Source organism: Cynocephalus volans, chromosome 5 (assembly GCF_027409185.1).
Source record: "Cynocephalus volans isolate mCynVol1 chromosome 5, mCynVol1.pri, whole genome shotgun sequence".
Lineage (NCBI taxonomy): Eukaryota > Metazoa > Chordata > Mammalia > Dermoptera > Cynocephalidae > Cynocephalus > Cynocephalus volans.
In genome coordinates, this window is record NC_084464.1 from 152,851,408 (window position 1) to 152,871,441 (window position 20,034).

Genomic DNA, 20,034 nt, shown 5'->3' on the forward strand with positions numbered 1-20,034 from the left:
CCTCACAAGTAACCATAATCTTCTTTATATATAATAAACCCTATCAAAATGTGTCCATGTGTTTCTGTATCAATTGACCTATACACCGAGACTGTTAGAAAAATGGGGCTTCACCAAGTGGAACAGACCCACACTTACACCTGTGCTTTGAAAGAGCATTAGACACTCGCCACATGTCATTTCAAGGCTGCTACACTTACAAATATCGTATAAAGCTTTAAAATTCAAACAAAAGCATTTTCTCCACTGGCTTTTTCTGGTAAAGTAGTTGGACCCCAAACCAACAAATCTGTGTGACAATCGCCACCAATTTTAGTCCCCCCTCTCCCCCACCCCCCAAAACACAAGAATGCTGCCAGTTCCTCACAATGACCAGAGCATTTCTGGCCAAGACAACAATTTCTGGAGCTTGTCCCCATGTTCCATCTCTGGGGAAGCAGGAAAAGCAGACTCTACCCATTTCCCTCCTTCCGCCTCCAAAGCCAGCACCTGAGACCCTCTGGATTTGTTCCCATTACTTCAAAATTCTGAGAAGGGCAGTGTAACCACTTTCCGAAACAAAACAATGAAATCACATAAGGTCACTACATAATACTGTGGAGGAAATCAGAAGAGGCTGTCCACTGGGGACACAAGGCACTTGTCGCAGCAGCCAGGCGGGAGTCTGGCCAGCAGCATCAGTGAGTCAACAGTTTCAGGCGGGTCAACCAGCTGACCAGCAGGGACGGCTCCGTGGACGAGGACTTGGCGGCCGAGGAGACAGATTTCTTTCTGGTCCCTTCGTCCTGGAATGGGATCGTGGCGCTGCTGTGGAGATCTGAATTGACGTAGCACCTGCTCCCTCGGATGTAGTCTGCGCCTCGCACCAGATGTCGCTCTGTCGTGGGTCTGGAGAACCGGTACGGGGGAGCCGAGCTCTCTTCGATGATGGGAGGAATCCGCTCATTACTGAAATACCGGCAAAGGGCATCTTCCCCTGTTTTCAGACAAAGCCCATGTGTCCATTAAAGTAACGGTCCACCACGCAGTGCTGTTCAGTGGGCCCTCAGCCTGCTCAGACTTCCAATGCCACTCTGAAAGTGGGCACCACACCCTGCTCTCCTCCCTAGACTGATGACAAGGCCTTGCATGTGACCAGGCCCACCCCTGGGTGTTTAGAAAGCAGAAATGGAAGAGGTCCATCCTACTTCAGGCTAAAAGCTTTAGCACCTGAGAGGGAGCACAAAGTCAGATCAGAATCAGAGCCTGCACTTCTCAACAGATGGAAGAATTTTCATAATTTCACTTGAAATGAAAAAGAAAGACAGAAAATCATATGATTCGATCACTGCTTCCCCATCTGCCATTGCTCAATGGCAGCAGCATGAAGCAAATACCTCCAGAGCAGTGTCCCCTCTCCTGGAGCATCCCTAAGGAGCATTACGCAGGTGGGGGTGCCTCTCCTTGTCACCCTGAATGAAAGGCAGGTACTTTCATGGATGCCCCTTTCATGGATGGGGATCAAAGATTTTAATGTCCTGCAATGCTCAGGACTTTCCTGAACAATGAAGAATGATCCTGTCCTAAATGCCAGCAGACCCCCTTGGGAGCGGGGGGAGGGGGAGGAGAGTTAAGAAATTGAATAGAAACTTATTCAAGGCACTTCCACAACACATAGCATTCTTTGACCCAGAAATTCCACTCCTCAAAATTTGCAAAGATCTGTGTATAAGAACGCTTACTGTAACATTTATAATTGGGAAAACAGACAGAAATCACATAAATTTCCAACAGTAGCAGTCTGGTGCTACAGCCATAAGATGAAATATTTATCAAGCTATATAAAAAAAATACACGTTCTAGATAATATTCACTTCACATAGCATTATTGAACATCTATTTCTTCCACTTCACACATTTTTCTAAGTGCATAATATGTAAATATAGGAAGAACTGGAAGACACACAAAACATTCACAGTAATTATTTCCATGTTAGGGCAAATTCCTGCTGAGTTTTATTTTCTCGGGCCTTCTAGATGTTTTTCAATGTACATCTTTTGCTTTCGTAATCGAAGGGGAAAAGTCATTTTTAAAAAGTGCCCATTGTGCAAAGCCACACGTTGTTTAAGTCTACTTATATGAAATGTCCAGGACAGGCAAATCTATAGACACAAAGATTAGTGACTGTCAGGGGCTGGGAAAGGATGGAACTGGGAGTGAGTGCTAAAAGGTACAGGGTTCCTTTTGGGGGTGAAGAAAATGTCCTGGAATTAGATAGTGGTGATGGATGCGCTATTCTGTGAATACACTAAAAACCACCTAACTTTAAAAGGGTGAACTTTATGCTATCAGTTATATCCCAATAAAGCTGTAATTTTTTTTTAGAAAAGAGGCCATGTGTAGATAGATGCCTTTTATTCTAAAACAACCATGCAAGAAAAATATGGAAGGAGGATTAGGGGGACAGGTATTTTTTTCATTTTCCAGTTTCATACTCTCCCACCCCTATACTCCATCTCTCAGGATATAAAAGAAATAAAAGGCTAAATCTGGGCTCCCAAGAATGGCAATGAAGCTGGTTTCTAAATCTAAACAAAGGACTGCCCTGCCACCTGCTGACTGCTCCAAGATTTTCACATGTTAACTAAGGGTATTTTGAACCACAGACAGGCACCTTGTCCCTTTTTCACTTTAGCCAAATCCAGGTGATAGAGTTACTTAGGTAACAAACTATACCAAGTCCCTAGTAAATGTCAGGGTTGATCACTTTGGAAAGTTAGGCCTCCAGAATTTTTTTTTCTTCTTCCTTTCACTATCTAAAGCCTACTGTACTTTAACTTTTCACCTGCTCATTTCAACACTGCAAAAGCAATGCTATCATGTTCTGCCAATGTTGATAATCAAATGTAATCTGGCAAAGAAAGGAAATATTTTAGAACACTCCCCTCAAGACTTGTATAATAACTAGTAACTTTGATTACAGGGTGAACTAAACACAAATTTTTTTTCTCACAGTAATCACTCTCTAAGACAAGAATTTAGGAGGAAAAAAATCCATGCTTGTTCACCAGAAATCAAACAGACTCCAGTCATAACAGTCATAAAATTTAGGATGAGACTGTTTAATGAGTCATTTATTTCTACTTATTTAAAAATTAGACCATTAATAGCTACAGCCTTTTTAAAGCACACAACGCTAATTAGGAGATTTACAATCACTAACTAGGATTATGTAATTGTGCCATTCTAGAAATAAGTAGGATCTTAGAGATCTTCAGCAGTCCTGGTTTTACAGATAAGAAAATGGGACTCAGAAAGACTAAGTACTCTTATCTAATTATTAGAACACAGTTAGGAATAAAGCTGAAGCTAGGGCCTGGGTCTTTTGACTCCCTGTTTGGTGCTTTTTGGTCTGCTTAGATTAAACATACCTTTCCTCCCATGACCTCGAGGTCTGGCAAAAGGGTCCACAATCCCCATCCAGTTCCCATCCGCAGGCATGGACAAGGGCCGGGGCTTGCCTGCAGAGAGATGAGACAAAGGTGACAAGGTTGATGAGTCTGGGGACTTCAGAGAATCTTTCCCTTTATTTACAACTTAGACCCCATAATATCACACCCACTCAAGCAGAAGCAATAACAAATTTTAAAATAAGGAATGTATTTTAAAGCACCATATTTCCGTAGCAAGCAATTAGGACAGAGGCTGCTAACCTTAAGTCTGTACATCTACAGAGCAAAGCGACTCCAAAGTCAAAGCCCAGGCACCGAAAGTGAAAACTGTAACATGATCTCACCCAGCTGGGCTTTGATGCCAGGAAGGGTAATGACTCAACAAGGCTTCGCTTTAGAGAGATGAATAAAAGTCTCATATTTAGAATTTCATTGAGGTTTATGTTTTCCTCGGATTACCCTTACAGTCTGCCAAATTCACCCAACGGTTCCAAATAAGGAAGGGGGTGGGAAGAGAAGGAAAACGAACGGTGGAACAAAACAAACACTCAGCAACTGACCATAACATGGTGTTTTCTCTCTCATTTTTGTGGGTAGGATGTTGGTTTCCACCGAATACCCCGGCAACTGGTCAGAATCAGCAATGGTGAACCTGCGTCTACGGCTTTCCTGGTCCAAGAAGGAATTCGGGGACTCAGAACCCTTCGGACCAGGCAGTGGTTGTTTACACTTACTGAATCCTCCATACACAAAACTCCCATTCTGGTCCCTGGAAGACAACGTGCAATAATTAAGTAGCTTACAAAGATCCTGTCACCCTCAAGAGTCGTAGGAGTGATGCTACCTCCGCACATAAAGAAAATCTAAATTCTCCTTTTCCACTGGAGGAAAACTCCAGTTACTCCTCAAATACAGACAGATCCTGTTAAATAAGAGCACATGCCATGACCCTGTTAAATAAGAGTAAATGCAGGGTTTTTTGTATATGTCTAAATGGTACAAATATACCTTTAAAAACATAGCTCTAGTTTTCCTGCGCTTCTGTCCTGTAGTTGAATATCCTATTTACTGCAGGAATCACAAGAGAAGTGTGACCGTCAAAACATTTTTCTCATGCCAAGAGTACTATCTTTGCCAAGATCCTGCAAAGACGACACTTGATGTGTAATGAAGTTATTAGATTTGAAAATTACATCAAAAAATACAAAGGGGCTTTTATAGTAACCAATGTAGAGTGACTACTTTCTGAACTAAGTACAGAAACAGCAAAATTTGGATCACCAATTCCATTCTATCTAAACGTCAGTTTGTAATAAAATTTTAAATTAATGTTAGTTGAGACAAAGTTAGCAGCTGGTTAAATTTTTTGCATTTAGTGAATTCCATTAGATGATCAGTACAAAAACTACTACACAAAATACAGAAATCCCCCCACTGACAAAGCTCTCATGATTCTACTAGTTTCTCTGTAACCATTTACATTTTGTATTGCTCAGAAAATATCCTTCATTAGTGGAAGGTGTGTGCACACAAGCACGTGCGAGGATCTCCCCCAAGAAGATTAAAAGCCCCAGTTCCCTTTCTCCCTCACCGTGTACATTCCCCTTTTCCTGCCACCACTCCTGTGACCCTGCATGGAGGCCCAGACAAGAACACTTAGGGTCAGGAGAGGGGATCTCCCTACAGTTTCTGATAGAACAATCCACACACTGGTTGTCATTGTAACCCTGTGCTCTGTATATGTGGAAGCAATCACAACTTGTAGCTTTCAACACACTTAAGATCTCGTGAACCGGAAAGTCCCTAATCATTTGAGGTAGATTCCCTACATGCTGTTATAAATCCTGGGTAAGCCAAGACTCAAGGAAGAGGAAAATGATGCTAAATCTCCTCTGTACCCAGGGAAGAAAGACCATAGAAGCAAACAGCTCAGCTTCAAACAAAAACCAATGAAAAACTCCAATATAAAGCAAGATGTCACTATAGTAAACTCAGCCTGAACGTTGTCTTACGATATATTATTTCTCAATTTATTCTTAAACAGTTGAAGAAGATATTGGCAGTTCTCTGGGGACACGGACCAAGTCTGTGTTTTGTGTCAGATAGAAACCCAGACCAACACTCAGTAAATGTCCTGAATAAATGGGCCAGATTCTCTAGCATATATAAATATGTGCACTGATATATATCAGCCTAGATCATACCAAAATCATTTCTTATCCCATCCAGTATGACCATCCCCATTACACCATATAAAATTTAAAAGAGCTATTAAGAAAGTAACTATCTTTAAGAATTTATAATAGACATGCACACGTGCTAATATGGAGTCCACACCTAAACTCACATGGTTTTTTAAAAAGTCCTATGAAGAACACATCTCTCTAAGCAAAATAAAGCTGTAACTGCAATTAAGCTCGCAGAAATTTTATCTTCCTCCCCAGAAATGAATTTACCATGGAGTTAATGAAACTTAAGCTTCAGGAACCCCCAGACAGCCCCTGTCAAGGCCCCAGGAAGAGTCTCAGCCATGTGTTCCCAAAAGCATATGATTTCATAAATTTTTCACAAGATATTTCCGTATTATTTTCTTAAAGAGCCTCCTCCCTACCAAACTGTATCACTTACAGCCCTACAAAACCTGGGTCTACCCCTACAGTTCTCCTAAAGCAAGTCTGATGAAACTTTGTAACAGTAGTTTCAAGACTCAGCCATGTCATGCTGTAGTTCAGCAACTTCCTCTCTCCAGATCCTTATGGTCTTTACGTCACATTTAGAACCTACACAGACAGAAGAAGGGCACACCTTGGCAGGGGACGTTCACATACCGGGGAGAGTAGGGAACAGCTGGCGGAGGAGGAATGTAAAGATCCAGGATGGCTGGCTTCTCCTTCTTCAGCGAGGTATCCATGGTGCTTTCTGGGGACTGGGTGGTCGTGGGTGGAGGTGAGGTCTGAAACAGGAGCACCGCAGGAGTGCAAAAGAGTGGAGGTCAACTCAGAGATCATTCTCAGCCTAGCTCTCCGCTCCCCAAACCAGCACCAGCCCTGCATGTCATCAGGCGTCTGGCCATCCATGCGTTTACAGCTATTGGCAACACTCAACTTCTAGGCTTCCCTGAAACACTCAGGATCAACTGAGGGTTTTCTAAGACAAGATGCACAGTAGTGAGAAGTACAGGCCCGGGAGCCAGGTGCCAGGGTTCTAGCTCTGAGCAAATCACTTCAACATCCGTGCCTCAGTTTCCTCCTGAGCAAAAGAGTGACACTGACAATACCTCTCGCATAGAGTTGTAGTGAGGATTAAATGAGTTAGTTCGTGAACATCACTAGCAACGCTACTATGAACTAAAAGGGTGGGTTTGGAACTTTCTAAGCATCTGGGTGTGATCCTGGCTATATTTATTAGCTGTGTATCAATGAGCAAATTACTCAGCTTCTCTGTGCCTTGTCTATAAAATGGGAACAAATGGGGACAAGAATAGTACCAACACAGGGTAGGTGTGAGAATTAATGAGAGAATACAAGTAAAAGGTCTAGAAAACTGCTTTTGCATAGAGAGTACACAACCTTATACTGTTTAATTTCATATCATATATATATATATATATAATTATACATACAAGTTAATTTAAAAATGTAAAATCCACACAGCTTAATTTTAAGTACGTTATTTGTCTCAAAGGACCTATTTTTTAAAATCTCGTGTAAGAAAGACCTTCAGCCTTATCCCTTCTACAGTCTAACAATGACAAAACTTTTTCTGTCTGGTAAAGTGTCAGCAAGGAAATCTTATACTCAAGGCATGCAAATCTTACAGTGAGGGCCAGCGAGAATTGTGCCAGGCCCTGGGCAGACATAAAAAGCCACCTTTTAAACCCTGTGTAGCCTGGGTTGTGATGGAAGATCTCCCCGAAATAAGACTGTGAACTGGATTGTAAGGATTGGAAGGACTGAATAGCTAGTGTGGAAGGAGGCAGAAGTGGCCCCCAGGAGATGCACAAAGTGACAGCTCACTTTCAGGAGAGATGTCACGCCACAGAGAGACTGGGACTTAGTCTTCAGTCTCCCATAGCACAATCCCCATATCCTGGATCTTGGCCACTAACGTATCATCTGTCAATGCTACTCAATATGTAACTGACCAACATCTCAATATGTCAATCTTGGACCATGTCTGAACCCATGGGGCCAGGATCCAGACCCTCAAAATCTTAAAAGCCAAAGTAAATTGGAACATTTCCACAGAATAGATGCTCCCTTGGGAGAATAGATGCTCCCAAAGAGGGAGGCCTCAGAATGAAAGAACCCTGCAGATTTTAACCTTCTACCACCCAGTCTGTGGCACTTTGTTATGGCAGCCTAGCAAAGTAATAGATATCAATGCAGAAACAGCTGCCCACCTGTTACCTGTGGGATGCAGCGCCTGCTCCTTAGCCTGCACTCCCCACCTGCCACTACAGTCTCAGCTGACCAGTCCAACTTGATCTCCAATCCTCGGCTCCAGGGAGTCTGAGCTGCACATTCCTTGTGGTAGGGGCTGTGGAGCTCACCAAGTCTCTTTGCCAGCCAGGACCACCTCAGCCACTGTAAGTGGTGACTGCTGAATGCTCACAGCCACCCCTTCTCCAGGGAATGGTCCTCAGCTGCCAGAGGTGCTGATTCTGAGCAAGGCCACCAGAGCCTGTGGCTGTGTGGTTACACCAGGATCCTTCGCCCCGTGTGACAGGCCAAGGCTAGACTTGACCTCAGACAGCACCCTTGCTGCTTCCCTTCCTTACTCTGCCTTCCTCCCTCCCCAACAAGTTTTACCTGAAGCCCACACCCTCAAAAATTGCTTTTGCAGGAATCTTTGTCTCAGACTCTGCTTCTAGGAAACCTTATCTAAAACACTGCCCTTTCCTGATGGCAGTAAGTGTGTCCATGTTTTCTGGGTGAGTGTGTTTAAAGAATAGCATTCATCTCCTCCGTGATAAGCGCCTCCGTCTGCCAACACAAATCCCACCTGCCCTTCCAGGTTCCAAAGTGCTCCCACCTTATCAGGAAGAGGTACCTTCACCTACACAGTCCACACCTTCAGAACCCAACATTTATACTGTGTGCAATTAGCTAACAGAGCTAGCACATTGTAGGACTCCATCAATCATCTGTGATGAATTAAGCACCTCAATGATGTGAAGTATCACATTCTAAGAATTCCAGAAAAACTTAAACATGTTTAAATTTTATAGTGATCAATGCAAACTAAAGCAGCTGGGGTGAGATTCATGTGTTCAGTTATGGGCAATGATTTTTTGGATATGACCCCAAAAGCACAGGCAACAAGAGCAAAAACAGATAAATGGGATTATATCAAACTAAAAGAAAGGAAACAATCAACAGAGTGAAGAGATGACCTGCAGAATGGGACAAAATATTTGCAAACCACACATCTGATAAGGGGTTAATATCCAAAATATATAAGGGTCTCAAACAACTCAAGAGCAATTAAACAAATAACCTGATTAAAAAATGGGCAAAGTTCTTGGATAGACATTTCTCAAAAGCAGACATACAAATGACCAACAGGTATATGAAAAAATGCTTAACATCACTAATCATCAGGGAAATGCAAATTAAAACCACAACGAGATAGCACCTCAAACCTGTTGCAATGGCTATTATCAAAAAGACTAAAGTGTTGGCAGGATGGAGAAAAATGGGAACCCTTGAACACTGTAGGTGGGAAAGTAAATTAGTACAGCCAGTATGGAAAACACTATGGAGGTCCCTCAAAAAATTAAAAATAGAACTACCTTGTGATCCAGCAATCCCTCTAGTACATATATATTCAAAGGAAATGAAATCAGTATGTCAAAGAGAAATCTGCACTCCCACGTTTACTGCAGCACTATTTACGATACCAAGATACGCGATAAACTTAAGTGTCTGTCAGTTGATGAATGGATAAAGAAATTGTGGTATATATACACCATGGGATACTAAACAGCCTCAGAATATGAAGGAAATCCTACCATTTCCAACAACATGGATGAAACTGGAGAACATTATGTTAACTGAAATAAGCCAGGCACAGAAAGACAAATACCCCATCATCTCATTTATATGTGGAATCTAAAAAAAGTCAAACTCATAGAAGCAGAGAGCAGAATGGCACTACCAGCGACTGAGGGGGAGGGGACATGGAGAGATGTTGGTCAAAAGGTACAAAGTTTCAGTTCGGCAGGAGGAATAAGTTCAAGAGATCTATTGTATAACATGGTGACTGCAGTTCATAGCAATGTATTGTATTCCTGAAAATTGCTAAGAGAGTAGATTTTAAGTGTTCTCACCACAAATAAATGATAGTATGTGAGATAATTCACATATTCATGACCTTGATTTGGCCATTCCATGATAGAAACGTATTTCAAAACATTTTTTTGTGCTGTACACCGTAAAGACAAGGGTACTTCAAAAAGTTTATGGAAAAATAGGATTAAAAGATATTAAGAATCTTTCCATGAATTTTCTGAAGACCCCTTGGTATACAATTTGCATCTACCAAATTTTAAAAAATAAATTTTAAAACGATGCGCACTTATTCCTTAAGAAGTGGCTTCATGTTCCCCTCTTGCCCCACCTCTACTTTGTGCTCTTTATTTTAACCCCTCCCCATAGGCTACCCCTGTAGACGTATTTCCGGTGCTTTGCTTCACAAAGTGCCCAAATCGATGGCCTGAGACCACTGTTCCTTCCATGTGAAGATGTACAATAAAATCACAGACAATTATAAATGAATTGTAATCTCAGTCTCATAAAAGGACATGAGGATGTCACTGCTTTTCATTCTTGGTTTAGGAAATAAACACTAAGGACTGGTGGGCATAACAAGGAGGGTAGTTAGTGAGTTTACTCCACCAGGAGTAGGCAATAAGGGGGTGTATTGTTTGAAGAGAATTTAAATAATAAAACTCACTCAAAGTCAGTTTGTCTTTTGTTATCACCATAGAACAGCCATTCTAAATGATGTCTACACCATGGCGTGATGCCCCTTCTCCGCTGGGTGGACTGCCCCCGCCGTCCCCACCCCTGCCTTGGGAAAGCGCTGCTGACTCAACCCCCTTTGATCTAAGATGAGTGTTCAAACTGTAGACAGTTATATAAGTATGTGTTTGAAATGAGAGAGAAGGACTGCAATGAACTTTCTGCCAGGATGCCAATGTCTAAATCTGCACTGTCCAATATGGTAGCCACCAGCCATAATGAATAGTCAACACCTGAAATGTGGCTAGTGATACTGAGAAAATGAACTTTCCATTAAATTTAAATTTAATTATTTAAACAGTTATATATGGCTACCGGCTACCATCCTGCTTAGTTCAGATCTAAAATGCACATTTTCATATAAGCAGGATTATAGGATAACTATACACAAACTCCTGAAACCAATCACCTTCAAATCTTAATCTTTTGTTTTTTCTTCTTCTGGAGACAAATCAGACATTCAACACTGTCCATGTGCTGATCTAGATGAAGGCTTACAATGAGTAACAGATACCTGCACAAGAGGTGGCTTCCACCGTAGGTTTTTCAGGGGAGCAGGGGTAAAGTTGAAAGAACCCGTGGGACGTTTCTTAAGCAGTAGCACAACTCCCGTGGGATTCTCTCTCAATTTTCTCACCAGATTTTTTAGCTGCCATCCCACCTTCAAAGAAGAAAAATGAGGGAGGACTTATTCAGGAATAATGAAAAAAATCAAATCTATGAATTTATCTCAAGGAAATCAAATTGTGCACAAATGGGAAGACACAAAGAGGCGGCTACTAATATGTTCATCTGAGCACTACTTAAAATAGTAGAAAATAGGATATGAATTGCACATTTAAAAAATTAAACAAAATATCTTTAGATTTAATCAGGAGTTCTAAAGGGGAAAATTAAGTCTCAGTGAACAAACTCACCACAGTTTGCTGGTTAACTTGAATGACTTCATCACCAGCGTGAATCTTCTGAGATCTGTCTGCAGGAGACTATACAGAAACAAAAAATCCATCTTAATTTTTTAAACCTTCTATTTCTTACTGCTTCTACTTCTTTCTTCTGTAGACAACTAGCAACAGAAATAAAATTTTCTCAGGAAAAATAAAAACTCCATGTCCTTTAGTCCCCTGAGACTACATAGTCTACAGAACCTGACATCTGAATACTGTGTTACCTATATTATGAGTATCTGTTATACCCGATAATCTGTCAGAACAGACAGGTTCAAATAACCTACTGAGGAGAGTCTAGACACACTTTTGAAATGATTAGCTGATAAAAGCCATTGATTCATCTAAAAAACACCTTACACATATCCCTATCAAAATTAATCTTGCAAAAGCTGACCAACTGTTTAACACATAAAGATAATCCTGCTAACTCTGTCATCTCATTTCCTTATTAAAACTCAATCTTATTTTTACTCAATCTTGTTTTACATATTACCGTAATGCTTTTAATACAAAGTTGTTGGCAACAGAAAACTTATTCCTTAAAAGAAAATTTTTTTTTTCATTTTCAAATTAAATTCAAAATGCATGAGTCTTCAGTTTCAAAACAAAGTCCAGACTTTCTTTCCCCCAAATAATTCCTTGCTATTAATTTGCAACAACAATATATAAAAGGATATAATCTATTTGTCAAATATTTTGCCCATAGTGTTCTTCTCCATATAAGCAACCTAGAACTCTCTGTTTAACATATCTCATGACCAACAGAAGAGGAAAATAAACCTTTGATTTCAAATTCAAATCAAGCACTATTTAGGCCAGAGTATTTAATTTTGTAACTTATGTAGCTGGCTGAATCTTCAAACTACTTACAACTATCTTGAAAAAAAAAAAAAAAAATAGCACCTTTGATCATGGGGAGGGGACAGAAACTACACTCGAGACACACTTGCTGAATTTTCTCACTCAACTGTTGTGACAGGCTCAACAAGAAATCAGCAAGAAACATCAAGCTACAGAAACATTCCCTTTGATTTATCTAGGTCCAATGCAAGGCACAGGTAACTGTGACGGTTATTTTTTAAAACATCTAACCTGCCACCGTAGCAACCAGCAGTGCCTCACCTGAGAGACTAGCAACGTGGATACCACATGAAGATGGCCCATCTTGAGTCTCTTGAGTCACTGTTAAAAAATGAATTTATCTATGTTCTTTTTTGCCCCTGTGTGTCAGATGCTTAACCCATAGCTACAGGCCTACTGTAGTAAATCAATACAGTCTTAATTAGTACAGTCCAGTTAATCTTCCTGGGTAAGAGATTCATTTAAGATAAGCTTCACTTTATAAAAGATGGCCCTGAGGCCAGGAACTCCCTGTTTATAGTGACTTGCAGTCTTAAAAAACAAGCACCGATGTCCTGAGTTGACTTCCCTTCCTAACGATCCTCATGCATTTATTTCTCAAATGTCCTACCAAGTGATCAAGACTTGTGCTTGGCAGAACCCTGGGAAAGGGAGTGCTTGATAGCAAAATTCTTCCTGGGGCAATAGCTCTTGCCTATCTTCACCAGAGACAGAAAAATGATGCTTGTTCTGGTCTGCTGCAGAAGGGCAGTGACCTGGAGAATAATGTGCCCATTCTTCAGAGGCTAATCTAATTCTCAACTAATCTCAGGGGTGGGGGATAGGAGTACGGATAGGGTTGTGTCAAGACTCCTATCAAGGTCTTGAAGATGATCAGTAAAAGAAATCAGATAGAGAATCACCAGATACTGTTAGTCTGACCTTGGAATGAACCTGGCCTCTCAGGTAACCTCCAAGAAAATGGACTGAGGCCTGTGAATAGCTTGCTGGCATTGCTTCAGCCTGGAGCCCAAGACAGAGGAATATGCACACAATTCACGTGGGAATGCCCACTACCACCCACCATACTGGGCTTCCATGGTGATTTCTGCCCACTACCACCTACCATACTAGGCTTCCCTGAAAATATTCTGACTCTGAAGTTATAGTGACCTTAAGAGACAGCTGGAAAGCTGACATGGAGCTGGCACTTTCTACTACTATTCAAATATAATATATCCAACATTAAGTGCAAAATATCCAGATGAAGCCCTCGAGAAGCAGACTATTACCATCTATAGTCTGCTTAGATAATAGATAATAGGTTACTATTATCATTGTCTAGAAGATTTAGCTCAATGTCTAGCACATTCCAGGTACTCAAACACAACTGAATGACTGAAGCAATGGGAGTGACGTTTTTAAATAGATTACCAGATAGAATAGGACAAGTTTTCTTTTTCTTTTATTCCTTTTTTGATTTTTAACAAATGGTTACCACCTCCTCCTGCTAGGATAGACTACTGCATCGAGGTAAACCCTGAAACTATCACCAGTATCATGATTCTGGTAGGAATTGGGGGGATATATCATTAATGACATTTCATTTGATTCAAAAGTAGCTTTGTTTAATCTCTCACTCAACTCTCATCATTTAAAAAAAGAGGGAATGAGAAGGCCAGAAGGGAGGAATCTCTATGCCTTCTGGTAGCGATATTATAATGTTCCACATGTAAATACATCTAAGATTGAAACTGCTTCAAGGCCAGAGAGAGTCTGGAACCACACAGGTCTGGTTAAATCAAACAATGGAATCACCAAATTCCTAGATGCTAAACTTCAACTCCTTAAAAACTGAAATGACATTCACCATCCATCTGAATCCATCCAACTCCGAAACCATGTACTCAGTGGCACATGAGCATGTCATGTCGTGGTTCAACTAAAAATGCCAAGTCTCCAACAAGCATAAGGGATGAATCCTATAATGCATTATGTGTTTTTCCTTTAGCACCATCCCAAACCTAAAAGCAGAGCTTCCTGTGTTGTTATTGCCTATCAGGTGACGCGGTATAAAAATTCCTAGTGATTCTTGGTGTTTTCTTGCTGCAGCTCAACAGAGAATGCTTAAAGACACTACTATCCTCTCCTCATTCAACTTCCAGAACCACATAATTCATTGCCTGCCTCGAGCACGTCATTTTCTTACTACAAAAACCAAGTGCGTATCACAAACACTCACCAAAGATCATACCATTTTCTTTTATCAAAAGACCTAGCAGCTGAAGCTCAAAATTAGACATATATTTCCACCAGATTAGAAACCTAGTTACCAAAAATGTCCCCTACTATTAGAAATGATTTCCTCCTGTTTTAGTTGATTAAATAGCAGATTAATTCCCCAGACACGTTTCCTTCACACAGACCCAGGGAAGATATTCAAATATTTTTAGGTTCAAATCAATGTCATTCAAAAGCTAGCCACATTGGAGGTTGCCAGAAGAAAGCATTCAGCTAGCTCTATTTCTTACAAATTAAAAATGTTTGAGGGGTTAAAGAAATAACCCCTACATGTAGCAAAACTTCCAGATGGAAGTAAACAATTTACAAAAGTCTCTCACAGTAGAAACAGACCTGCTTTTTCTATTCCAAGGATTGGGGGGCGTGGGGAACTAAATTTTAATATCATGCCAAATATTATGAAACACAGCTCTATTAAAAAAAAAAATCTATGTCATGCAAAAATCCTAAAATAGCTGCTGTGGAAACATAAAAATTCCATTAAACAAAAAAATTGTATTTTACACATATGGCACCAATCCCAGTTCTTATGAGAGTGATTTTCAACAACAAAAAGATCATTGTTTTTGTATTTATGGCTTAACACTTCCAGGGTGCAAAAAGAATAATTAACACAAGAGTGGGGGTGAAAACTGGGCAAGGGATGGGAACAAGAGAAACAAAAGACAATTTAAATAATAAATTGACAACAGCTGGTGATAAGCAGTACCTGTCCACAGAAGTAAACAAAACAGGCACCCATGCCCTTACTACAGATAATAAAACAGCATGCACACGTTGGAAAAAAAGAGTAGAAACTCTGTGTCAAATCTGTTTAAACACAAAATAGCTTTTACATTAAAGGGAGATACACTTACATTTTCTGTGGTTCCAGTAATCACATGCAATCCGTCATAAGTGGATTTGATATACATGCCCTAGAGTGAGTCACAAATACATTAACTCATTACTCCAACATTTAGATATAGCTGCAAGGGAGACAAACTTATAAAACATTAAAGATGGTCCCTTCAAAACAATACTCATTTTTAAGCCTCCTGAAACATTGTGAAACAAGATCCAAAGGGCGCTGAAGGCGAACTAAACAAATCGAAACCCTAGGGAAAGAAATCAGACAGGAGATCTCTTTGATATTATAATCTGTGTACCAGGCGCACAGAATTTGCCACAACTTTGAGGATGTAGGAGTTTTCTCAGACCTGCTAAATGAGAGAAGCATTTCAAACAAAGACTGTTCTTTCCTGACCATCTCTTTTTGTCTGGGGACACAATGTTCACTTAAATTTGGTATCAGCAGTAACTGCAGGCTGACATTCAAGTCACGAATAACCCAAACTGGGATGTATAAACGAGGATTATTAAATGACACAACATAAGAAGATACTTCAAAAAGTTCATGGAAAGATTTGTATGATCTTCTAGTTCTACTTTCTCAGGAACTTTGTGAAATACCCTCGTCAGTAGTAAATTAGTACCAGGCACCCCTCCATTTTAAAGGAAGCATCAGGAAGAACACGCTCCCACCGAAGAGGCCTGATAGGCCAATGCAGAGGTGAACACCGCATCACAAGGAAACATTTCTGCAGTCGGATACACCATGTATCACAGTTTTTATTGAACTGTTATAAAATGGGGAAAGAGAGCAGAAAGTAGACAGAGCAAAAAGCAGTTGCTCACGCTGGCATCTATATTGTAAATAATGAGGATCCTTCTTAGAAATCATTTTGACCCTTGCCCTGCTCAGAAGCACTCGCCACTGTGCAATGAGAGTCTCACCCCATACCAAGGCCCTCGGGGTCGTCCCCCTCTTCTCCTGTCCTGCTGCTTCATTCCCAAGTCTATCAGCTTCTCCCCTATGTATGCTACTCCCCTTCCCAGGGCACTGCTTGTACAACTTCATCATCTGAAATGACAACTCCATTTCTGCCCACTCTGGGCATTTATCTGCTCCAATGTTTGACTATAAACTCACCTCCAGGACATCCTCCCTGTTTAAACTTGATCTTTTATAATCCATCATTTACTTTGAAGCCAAGCAGTATCAGGTTGCATATTTCTACTCGCTAAGAATGCAGGCTGGTTGACATTTGGTTGATTCTTGTTTTTCTGTCTAAGGGCAGATTCTGCCTTAATATCTCCCACAGCTACCTACACACTAGGCAGTCTTCCCCCTCATCAACAATGCCAGCAGCAGTAGCTGCAACCAACAATTAATGCACACGTGCTATGCACTGGGCATTCATCATCTAATTTAATACTTTCAACAGCCCTATGAGGAAACCAACATGCAAACAGATTAATCGCTGGAGAGCTAGGATTTAAACTCTTTCTGACCAAAAGCTTTCAAGCTAATCAGCAGACCTCACAGCTTCTTCACCTTAATTTCAGCAAATTAATCCCACAGGATGCACACTAGGTACTGGGAGATCATCTGATGCACAGGATTCTCAGGGCCTGTTATTATGCAGCTCATACATTACCTACAAAACAGTTCTAAACTTTTTTAAGAATTATTTCCTTCAACCTGTCCCTTTTCACATCCATCTAAGTGCTAATAGAGACTTCCAGAGCAGATGTTGTTTTTGTAGCCAGAGACCATTTTTCCTTTGTATAAATGTTTTATATCTCTTTGCACTAAGTCCTAAAAATAAAACTGTTAAGACAATTCCTTCAAGATATGAGTACACAGTTTTAAAACTGTATTCATTTTTATACTTTGAATATATAAAACATATAAACAGAGTTCAAGATAGCAAATCACTAACTACATAATGGAAGGCAGTCTAATTTAATTCTACTATTCAGAATTGAAGTGACAGCAATAGGAATTTAAAAAAAAAAAAAAAACTTTGTTAAATGACAGTGTGTGTTATTTGAAAATAAAACAAGTGTTATTAGAATTCTTACCAAGCCTTCCCCAGGTCTAACGTTTGGTAAGTGAACTTCCTCCAGGCATGCACACTGGCTCATAACAGGATCCGTAGTAGATCGGATTGTTTTGTCACATATGCCATTTAAAACCTTGACCTAGAATCAGAGAGGCAAATAGTCAGGAAAGTTCAATCATTAACCAAGTTTATCTCAAGCTGATTTTTAAAGAAAGGCACTTCACCTAGAACCTTTAGCTCTGGTCGGCAATCATTTTGATAATTCTGCTCAATGAATGCATGGCATTTGGATTCCGTATTTGCAATCTGTGGGAATGGTGCCACTACTTCAGCTTTCTTTAAAAAGTGAAGCTTTTATGTTAACTCCTTTACGACTATTGAAGAGCACAGGCCAGGCAGAAATCTCCTTTCAGTGGTTAAGGAAAATCATCTATTCCCAGCCACTTTCATGAATTTTTAGTGATCACTCACAATCTCTGAATACCAAATATTGACAAGGTAAAAAAAAATGGGGGGCAGGGAGGCCTGAACTGTTTTTTAAAAAAATAAACTTTACTTTTTAAAGCAGTTTTAGGTTTACAGAAAAATTAAGCAAAAAAATACACTGAGTTTCCGTATACTACTACCCTGCCCCCCCCACCATTTCCCCTACTATTATTATCTTGCCCTAGTGTGGTACATCTGTTACAATTGATGGACCAATACTAAAACATTATTAACTAAAGTCTGTAATTCACATTAGGGTTCACTCTTTGTGATAGACATTCCACGGGTTTTGACAAATGCCTAATGACATGTATCCATCACTATAATATTAGAGAGAATAATTTCACTGCCCTAAATATCCCCTGTGCTCAACCTAATTATCTGTCTTCTCCTCCCTCACCATGAACACTTGACAACGACTGATCTTTTTACTGTCTATCGTTTTGCTTTTTCCAGAACATCAAATAATTGGAATTATACAGCATGTATCCTTTTTAAACTGGCTTATTTCAATTAACAATATGCATTTAAGTTTCCTCCATATCTTTTCGCAACTAGATAGCTCATTTCTTTTTATCATTAAACAGTATTCTATTTTATGGAAGCACTATGGTTTGTTTATGCATTCACCTATTGAAGAACATTTGCTTACTTCCAATTTTGGGCAATTACAAATAAAGCTACTATAAACAGTCTGTGCAGATTTTTGCGAACAAAAGTTTTTAGTTCCTTGAACCATATGGTAAGAATATGTTTAGTTTTGTAAGAAGTTGCCAAATTTTCCCCCAAAGTGGCTGTACCATTTCACAGTCTCTCCGGCAATGAATGCGAGTTCCGATTGCTCCACATCCTCACCAGCATCTGGTGTTGTTAGCATTTTGGATTTTAGCCATTTTAATAGGTGTGTAGTAGCATCTTGTTTTAATTTTTAATTCCCTAATTACAAATGATAGTGAACATGTTTTCATATGCTTATTTGCCATTTGTATGTCTTCTTTGGTGAGGTGTCAGTTTAGATCTTTTGCCCATTTTTTAATTTGGTTGTTTGTTTTCTTATTATTGAGTTTTAAGAGTTCTTTGCATATTTTGGATACAAGTCCTTTATCTGATAAGTGTTTTGAAAATATTTTGGCTTTTCTTCTCATCCTCTTAACAGTGCATTTTGCAGAGCAGAGTTCTGAAAGTCTACACTATCAGTTTCTCTTTCATAGATTGTACTTTTGGTGTTCTACCCAAAAACTCATTGCCAGACCCAAGGTTACCTAGATTTTCTTCTATGTTATCTTTTATCTGTTTTCTTCATAGTTTTGCATTTCACATCTAGGGCTATGATCTTTTTAGCAATCACCCACATTCTCTGAATGCCAAACACTGACAAGGTGGAACTCTGGAGAGGCAATGTGAAGATCCTTATTAAGTGGTCTCTGTGTAGAAGTCACAGTGGTTACATGTGGTATTTCTCCCAATCAGATTCATCTAACCTTTCAAAATTAACCAACCAAAGAAATCAGGAAATTCCAAAGAATGATTTTCTTTCCAAAGGGGAGAATCCAAGTAGTGACACTTTTTACATTCTTCCAATTTGTTTAGCCTCCCTATTTATGGAAAATATATTTATAGCAGTTTCATTGCTAAATTCCTCAACATCAGTAGGAGGAAGGCCTTATCAAAAGAACACAGGCTGGCTTATGTCAAAAGGAGGAAGTGATGATGAATGGTTACAAAATGCTCTTTAAACAGCCACAGTACATGCCCCTCCATCGTAAGGTTTTTGTGAAGATTTTTTTTTAATCAAAATGGTCCTAAAGTGAAATTTGTACATCATTTTAACCCTGATTAGCAAGCTAGCTAGTAATTTATGTATAACTGCACCCTGATGAAATGTTCACACAAAAAAAAACAAAACAGAGACCCAAATATAGCTAATTTAAGCACAGGAATATTCACAGTAGTTGGTCTTTTTAAAATAACTTTTACTCCTCCTCTTCCACCTAAATTAACAGACTCATATCCCAAAAGCCAATATTTCAAATCAGCCAAAATGCATTTACTTTAATTAATATAATTCCCCAGTGCCTTTGGAAAAGGAATTTTACAATAACTTCCAGAACA

The 20,034-nt window shown here is 39.8% G+C and overlaps 1 protein-coding gene across 3 annotated transcripts in view; it reads right to left on the reverse strand.

Annotated features, from left to right (window-relative positions):
* Positions 1–357: 357 nt before the first annotated feature.
* Positions 358–20,034, reverse strand: part of CNKSR3 (CNKSR family member 3) — a 90,652-nt gene continuing 70,975 nt past the window's right edge. Inside the window, exons 6-13 of one of the 3 annotated variants that reach the window (XM_063098485.1) lie at positions 17,456–17,575; positions 15,406–15,465; positions 11,375–11,443; positions 10,972–11,118; positions 6,261–6,385; positions 3,993–4,201; positions 3,412–3,501; positions 358–976 (exon numbers count right to left, since the gene is read on the reverse strand). In XM_063098485.1, the coding sequence (XP_062954555.1) occupies positions 678–976; positions 3,412–3,501; positions 3,993–4,201; positions 6,261–6,385; positions 10,972–11,118; positions 11,375–11,443; positions 15,406–15,465; positions 17,456–17,575 (1,119 nt within the window). In that variant the 3' untranslated portion in view covers positions 358–677. Of the gene's footprint in view, positions 977–1,086; positions 1,210–3,411; positions 3,502–3,992; positions 4,202–6,260; positions 6,386–10,971; positions 11,119–11,374; positions 11,444–15,405; positions 15,466–17,455; positions 17,576–20,034 lie in introns of those variants that run through there. The other 2 variants (XM_063098487.1, XM_063098486.1) reach the window with 2 other exon arrangements.